Below are 8,017 nucleotides of genomic sequence, written 5' to 3'. Positions count from 1 at the left end.
GAAGAAGAAGAAGAAGAAGAAGAAGAAGAAGAAGAAGAAGAAGAAGAAGAAGAAGAAGAAGAAGAAGAAGAAGAAGAAGAAGAAGAAGAAGAAGAAGAAGAAGAAGAAGAAGAAGAAGAAGAAGAAGAAGAAGAAGAAGAAGAAGAAGAAGAAGAAGAAGAAGAAGAAGAAGAAGAAGAAGAAGAAGAAGAAGAAGAAGAAGAAGAAGAAGAAGAAGAAGAAGAAGAAGAAGAAGAAGAAGAAGAAGAAGAAGAAGAAGAAGAAGAAGAAGAAGAAGAAGAAGAAGAAGAAGAAGAAGAAGAAGAAGAAGAAGAAGAAGAAGAAGAAGAAGAAGAAGAAGAAGAAGAAGAAGAAGAAGAAGAAGAAGAAGAAGAAGAAGAAGAAGAAGAAGAAGAAGAAGAAGAAGAAGAAGAAGAAGAAGAAGAAGAAGAAGAAGAAGAAGAAGAAGAAGAAGAAGAAGAAGAAGAAGAAGAAGAAGAAGAAGAAGAAGAAGAAGAAGAAGAAGAAGAAGAAGAAGAAGAAGAAGAAGAAGAAAGAAGAAGAAAGCAAATGAGAAGGAAAGAGCAGATGAGAAGAGGCAGGAATAAGTACACGAGTTACACTTTCGTCTTGTCTGAGAAGCAAGAGGCCGAGCGGGAGACGACGACCTCTTGACCTCATAAATTCCAGTTAACATTCTTCTTTCCGGCTGAGGACAGCAGCGCGGCCACCCAGCCACGCCACGACCCTGCACACACCATCTCACCGGGACGCTGAACCATGACGGGGCGAACCTGCGCAGGATGTTACGATGTTCCCTTAGGCGAGGCTAACAGGTAGACACAGCAGAGACACTCATGACACACTTGCCTCCCCGCCCATCTCCGTTCTCAGTCTCCGCCAGTCACCCCGCGCCGCACCGCCACCACGCAGCCAATGCGCTCCATAAATACAAAGCGAGAATTCACATTAGGGGTGAGTGTTGCCAGACTTCACGGGTGTGGGTGTGCGGAGCGGCGAGGGGAAGGCGATAGGGGAAGGCAGGCACGCCGCGGGGGGCAGATTGCGTGAAGGGGGAGGGGCAATATGGCTGCCTTGCACGGCTCATTACTCACTAGCGGAGACTTTCTGCCTGTCCCGGACCTCCCTCGAGGCACCGCAAATGGTTCGAATGTGTATTCTCAGCCACTCCGGTGCGTCTCAGGAGCGCAAGTTTTCACATTAAAAAGAAGGAAATTACAAAACTCGCTATCAGGATGAAATATCGTACACTTATATTTCTGAACGATAAAAGAAAAAAAAAAAACGAACGAACTAACCCAGGAAACCGTTTCCTATAAATATTTTGAAGTAACGAACAACAGAAGCACCTAATTAACTAAAAACTCACAGATAAATAAAAAAAAATGGACAAAGTATTGTACACTTTCATCTCTGAACGTTAAAAGAAAAACAAACGAAAATATACACGAATTAACAGGAAAAAAATAAATAAATAAATAACCTGGAAATATACAAAACTAACCAAAAATAACGAAAGCACCCAGTTACCTAAAATTTACGTAATAAATGAGACCTAAGTTAAATAAGGTAAAGCAAACACATCAACAAACTTCCCGCCGAGCACTACGAGAACCACGCAAGCCTCAGCCTGCCACCCGAGGAGAGGCAACGCATCGCCTTTATTTACCTGTCCCACACGCCACGCCAACGCCCTTCCCGTTCACAGCAAACAAAGGCGCTCAAAGAATCAACAGGTTACGCTCACGTATACAAATATTATCTGGAGACGTCCTGGCGACACACACACACACACACACACACACACACACACACACACACACACACACACACACACACACACACACACACACACACACACACACACACACACACACACACACACACACACACACACACACACACACACACACACACACACACACACGTACATAGGTTCCCTAGGGGGGCGATCAAGGCACGAGCCAGGGAACATTGACAAAGAAAGGCGATTACAGACAAAGGGTGGAATTGAGGAAGAGGGCGAAAAGGAGGAGGAGGAGGAGGAGGAGGAGGAGGAGGAGTAAGCAAGAAAATAACACAAAGAAATACCGTCGACACAGAATTCTCGGGTCATCCGACGTAATCTTCTCCCTTAAAAATAAATTTCACAAGTCATTGTTAATTCCGCACTTGTACAGGATTTTATGCCCGGTATGTAACCCTTCAACCTCCCCCCCACCTCTCTCTCTCTCTCTCTCTCTCTCTCTCTCTCTCTCTCTCTCTCTCTCTCTCTCATACACATAAACATGACACAATGTATGAGGCCTGAACAAAGTCTTCTGTAAAGGTGGACAAGCTTTTGTTTGCAGGATAAGTCGCACACGATCATTTTTTCCCTGCGGTGTGATGGGCGACCAGAAATGTTTGGGGACACACTTCGGGATGACACCTGTCGGGCCACGAGGAGGAGGAGGAGGAGGAGGAGAAGGAGGAGGAGGAGGAGGAGGAGGAGGAGGAGGAGGCGTGGGGTACAATGGCAGCTGCTATTTACTGTTGTGACTGAAGGCAAAAAATACATCCTTGCGGCGGCTTTCCATAAGGACTGTTATTGCGGGCAGCGACGCAAATGATGATGGCGTTCATTAGGGCCGTCATCAGCGTCTGTGTCTGGGTGCTTTACGGTGCTGTTGATGCTAACGCGACCCTTAGCTGCTGCTGCTTTGGGTCGATAATCCGCTGACACACACACACACACACACACACACAAACACACACACACACACACACTTCCCCCACTCCTTCGACAGATGCGTTCATGCGTCACTTGCCAGGGTCCCGCAGCGGCGCACCTGGAACCTCACATGAGCTCTGCAGGGGAGTTTCCGGGGCGGCAGGAGGTCCGCTGCCCAGCCAGACTTTCTTGGCGAAGAACTGAACTGGAAGAACGCGAGTGACAGCTGCAGTGCGGAAGTCTTGTGCTGATTGTGAGGTTTAATTGTCTTTCCATTCTCTTCCGACTCGACACTAAATATCTTAATCTTCCAGACGGATTAATGTGGATTATTATTTCTCAATCAAGTAATTAGCAAATGGTATCGGTAAAAGAAAACATGATGTAATTTATTCCAGAGGCTAATCACTGCACAACAACCCACACTGATGTTTACAGACATCGGATATGCCTGCATGCATTACCGGTTTGGGAAAGGGACTGATAAGGACACTGAATGGGTGGAGTTAGGGAAGGATTAGAGAAGATAAAGTGGCAATGTTTCCTTCATCCTTCGAGGTTGAAAGTAAAAAATGTTTTGTTTTTTTTTCGCCCGGAGGCAGAGACAAAAAAAGAAAAGACCAGAAAATTAGATACTAACGAAATAAAAAAGCGTTGTTCTTACCCCGCCATCTCCACTCAATGAACTGGTCCCCAACACGGGCACCATATTCTCAAACACTTCGGCGTCTCACTTCACAACTATAGCAGGACCCAGTGAAAGTCACTGATGTTTTCAAGACCATTTACAAGTTCTAATGATGGTTTAACAAGAATTCTGCAACAGCTCATCCCCGTGGCCTCTGAGAAGAGTTCCCATGAGGCCACAGCGTTTAAGAACATGGGCTCTGGATAGCAAACTGCCCACTATTTCAAGGTCCATTATGAGTGAGTCCCTAATCCCACCGCCACACACCGCACGACCTCTGACCCTCGCTTAGTGACCACGTAGCCTTTGCCGAGCGAAATAGAAGACACGGCGAGATAACGAGGGATGAGCGGACGCGGTAATCAGCCCTACGCCTTACGGGAACGGACACACCTGTACTACCTGCTCTGATAATTTCCGTGCCGATAACTCTGCGCTGGTCGTGATTACCAGTCACTAATTATCAGCAAATGGACCTCCTCATTATTAGCGGCGAAGGCATTATTAGCGTGTCCTCACTTTATGATGCAATTATGGCGGCGGATGGCGGAAGGCGGACGGACGGGGCAGGAGGACACACCGCGATAACAGGTGATTACAATATCCTTAATTATACCATTTAATTACCAGCAAAAAAAAAAAAAAGAACTCAGAAAGTAAATCGAGATATGACAAATAACATGGTGGTGCGGTGCTAATGGAAGGCGTCGCTGATAACAAGCACGAGATGAAGACTTTATATAATCCTCGGGGACAAGACTCCGTACGTAGAGACGCCACGGTAGATCGAGCAGCTGGACACATGCAGAGAGGCACACAGGCAGGCACAGCACACGTAGCAACTCGAAATGAATTTTAAGAGCTGCGAAATTAAACAAAAATGGCAAAGTGTAATAGAAAAATCTTGCTAAGTTTCAACAAAGGCGCAGCATCAGAGGCAGAAAATGAGCGAGAGAGAGAGAGAGAGAGAGAGAGAGAGAGAGAGAGAGAGAGAGAGAGAGAGAGAGAGAGAGAGAGAGAGACCTTAGAGCACAGAACCTAACTGAATAATTCCCACATCAATACATCACCACAAAGACTTCGAATGACGAGAAAGGCTGCCAAGAACTCCCCGGGTTGTAACGAGACGATTATGGACGGAGTGTGATTCGAACAACTGAGGTTATATATGTCATCCCATGATTCTATCCCCTTTCACCTGTAGAGGAAGGAGAGTAGGTGGCCGGGTGGGTGAAAAAGTTAACCACAGAAGGAGAGAGGGAAGGAGAAAGGGAGGGAGGAAGGAAGCGCCCTGACAACGATGTGCTGGCAAGAGACGTTATGGTGGGACGGAATCAATACCATACGAGGGTTATTGGCACACATACACTGACGGGGAAGAAGAAGGAGGCGCCGCAGGAGGAGATATATCACTCTGCTTTATTGCATTTCACTTTTCTTCCCTCGCGATGCTGATAGTTTTGCTTTATTTTTCTATTGCAGAAATTTCCTCATTTCCTTATTTTCCCGGATCAGGGTCACCGGCGGCAAGTTCCTGACCAAAAATGTCGCGCGGAGGGAGCATCAGTATCATCAGTGTCGCCGGGGAGCCAATAAGCCCCAGCGCGGACCAATATGTTTCCCGAGAACACATCTTCCTCGGCAGGAGTGAGATATTGGCGCAGCTCGAGTCGCGGTGCTGAGGGCAAGGGCGTTTATTGCCGCCGAGAAAAACGAACGGTCCTGATGCGCCGCCGCTGCACTTGATCGCCTCCAACATGCTGGGAAGCGCCGCGATTAAACCGTAGTTGGGTCTTAGCGATTAGTGAGGTAAAAACGCAGGTAAGGAAGGAAGGTAAGTTCGTTGTTTTTTGGCACCGCGAGCACATCCAGGTAATCATCCTTGACTGGCTCAGATCACTCCCGCTGATGACGTGTTCTCATGTTTTCCCAAACCCACCCAAAGATTTTGTTGTGAAGTGTTTCGGATTTATTACTTCCTTGATCCTCTCTCTCTCTCTCTCTCTCTCTCTCTCTCTCTCTCTCTCTCTCTCTCTCTCTCTCTCTCTCTCTCTCTCACAGGACTGATACCGTTGGCTGCGTCGTGTTTGTCTCTGTCGTCTTATCGCGACATGAGGTACAGGAGGCAGTTATCGCTAATTTGTGGTTGTCTGCGGAATGCTTACGTTCCTCGCAGACTTACAACGGGCGGCGCGTCTTGCTCATGTATCAAATTTGACGCTTGTTCGCCACGGTTCTCCTGTCAAGACAAATGGTGCCGGGGATGGAGATAACGCATTGTCCTCTTCTCTCATTTAACAAGGAGCCTATCGGGACCAATTTGAAGGCTTCCCATCAGATAAATGGAAATTCGTCAATATTCAATTAACTGAGTATTGAAAATCATGAACACAAGCAGAGAACTGAGTGACGGTTCTTTATAAAGGCTGCGTGGAAGAAAACGAGGATGGGAGAGGAAAGGAACATAAGGAAGGAGGGTCAAGGGGAGACGCTTTCTTGGTGTGAGAGTTGGGGGGCTCTGTTTCTTTAGTGTTTACTGAGGTGGCGTGGACCGCGGTCGTCCGTCACCACTGCCGGGCCTCACCCCGCCCCTTCCTGCCTCCTTTCCCTCTCCCCCTCTCTAGTCAGCCTCGTCCCCACCAGGCAGCGCACAAACCGGCCTCCCTCCCTCCCTCTCTCCCTCCCGCCACGCTATCAAGGAATCAATAATACATCCCATTTATATTATAACCACACCCGACACATGATATTGCTAATTGAGAAACATTAGAATCCGCTCCACTGACCTCCTGAACTTTCATTCCTCCCCCGCTGCCGTCGCCGCCACGAGCCTTGACGTGCTGCCGCGGTCCGCCTCGCCTGCAGGATAAAAGATGGGCCTTGTAAGAGTAAATAAGTTAATGGGTTAAAAAACAAGCAGCAGTATATTACCGCTACTTATTTTGACCTTCATTAAATTGTCAGACGGTAAATTGTCGCAGGGAGATAATAGGTTTAAGCAGATGAGATAGAACGAGGGAGGAGAGAGAGAGAGAGACCAGGTGTGTGGGCCGACTCAGGAAGGGAGGGAGGGGACGCGAGGGACACTCCGGGTTAGGTTATATGGACGCCGCTGACACGGGTGAGGGCGGCGAGGGCGGAGATGATATAGGAGTTGTGTGGGTGGGATAGAAGATGGAATAGGGGGTGGTAAGGGAGTGATATATCGCGGGTGACCACTGGGGTGAAGGGAAGATGTTATGGAGGAATCTGTGATGGGTTTGAGAGTTGGATGAGTGAGGGACTAGTATGGTCTGTGGTTGAGATAGGGGAGAGAGGGTTGCGGTGGGGACAAGACAGGAGGTACCATAAGGGGTGGAGATAGTGGAGGGAGCAGGAAACAGATAGGTAGACCAGTCCATAGGTAGCGGTGGAGGAAGTGGTGTGGGGGAGGCTTGGTGGGGTGGAGGGTGGTGAGGTTTGGCCGGGGTGGAGGGGGAGGTGGTCCTGCGTGCCGCCTTGCCGTGCCGGACACCCGTAAACAATGGTCCGCGATGGAGTGTGAGGCGACGCGTAGAAAAAAAAATGCAACCTCATGTGAAAATAAGAATATTGCTCACGGAATTTACAACCGCTACATCGTAAAGTTGCACGTCCGCGGAGAAGGAGGAGGAGGAGGAGGTGTCTGATAACAACGCAGAATAACAGCAGGACGCTTGTTTTGTTGTTAGCGTGACGACCGCCCTCATGTCTCCACCAGGAAGGAAAGACAGGGAGCTATAGGGAGGAGGAAGAGGAGGAGACAGAAAGACGGAAAGGAAGAGAGAGAGAGAGAGAGAGAGAGAGAGAGAGAGAGAGAGAGAGAGAGAGAGAGAGAGAGAGAGAGAGAGAGAGAGAGAGAGAGAGAGAGAGAGAGGGAAAGATACGAACAGGAGAGGAGGAGGAGGAGGAAGAGGAGGAGGAGGAGGAGGGAAGTATGTAGTATCAGGGAGGGAGAACATGGTATGGGGAACATTGAAGGTTATAACGAGTGGACCAAAAGAGGTAGAAGGCAAAGACCGCCCCCGATGTTGTTACCCTAAGCTGCCTCAGTATTACGTGACGCTAAGGGAGCCTCTTTTTTTACCTTCTTTTTTTACTCTTTCATGCGAGCGTCAAGAGTAATTGTTAACGACGTCAGGGTTCCCGCGGGAGGGTGCCTGGGAGAGCTAATTGCTGGGAGGACGAGGAGGGAGAACGAGAGGGGCGTGGATGAGAGAGAGTGGGGGATGTTGGGGCGAGCAACAGTGAAAAGGGACAAGGGTTAAGGGTAAGGCCGGTAAAGGGGAAGACTTGGTGACAAGCAGGGTGACGATGAAAAGACGAGGAAGCAATGGTGAGGTGGGTGAGGACTGAAGGTCGAGGTCATGCGGGTGAGGACGAAGAGGACGAGGAGGAAGTAAAAATAAGGTGAGGTTACTATGGTGGAGGAGAGGGGGAGGGGGACGAAAACTAGGGAGGGAATGAGGTAATGGGAAACTGGAAGGGGAGGAAGGAATGCTGATTAAAAAAGTACATCATATGGTTAGGTGGAATATTTGGATGGGGCGGCTGACAAGAGAGAGAGAGAGAGAGAGAGAGAGAGAGAGAGAGAGAGA

At 48.5% G+C, this 8,017-nt stretch overlaps 2 protein-coding genes across 14 annotated transcripts in view; one reads left to right on the top strand and one right to left on the bottom strand.

Annotated features, from left to right (window-relative positions):
• Positions 1 to 3,608, top strand: part of LOC135100362 (cilia- and flagella-associated protein 251-like) — a 4,892-nt gene extending 1,284 nt beyond the window's left edge. The window contains exons 3-4 of the mRNA XM_064003181.1: positions 1 to 261; positions 3,540 to 3,608. The exon at positions 1 to 261 is cut by the window's left edge and continues 378 nt beyond it. Of these exons, the coding sequence (XP_063859251.1) occupies positions 1 to 261; positions 3,540 to 3,608 (330 nt within the window). The remainder of the gene's footprint in view (positions 262 to 3,539) is intronic.
• LOC135100682 (helix-loop-helix protein ngn-1-like) overlaps positions 1 to 8,017 on the bottom strand; it is a 589,312-nt gene that overhangs the window by 402,668 nt on the left and 178,627 nt on the right. For all 13 annotated transcript variants that reach the window (XM_064003834.1, XM_064003835.1, XM_064003833.1 and 10 more), the window contains one exon: positions 6,188 to 6,260. In XM_064003834.1, the coding sequence (XP_063859904.1) occupies positions 6,188 to 6,260 (73 nt within the window). The remainder of the gene's footprint in view (positions 1 to 6,187; positions 6,261 to 8,017) is intronic.

The sequence above is a fragment of the Scylla paramamosain genome, chromosome 5 (genome assembly GCF_035594125.1).
Source record: "Scylla paramamosain isolate STU-SP2022 chromosome 5, ASM3559412v1, whole genome shotgun sequence".
Lineage (NCBI taxonomy): Eukaryota > Metazoa > Arthropoda > Malacostraca > Decapoda > Portunidae > Scylla > Scylla paramamosain.
This window is presented reverse-complemented; position numbering and strand designations above follow the sequence as displayed.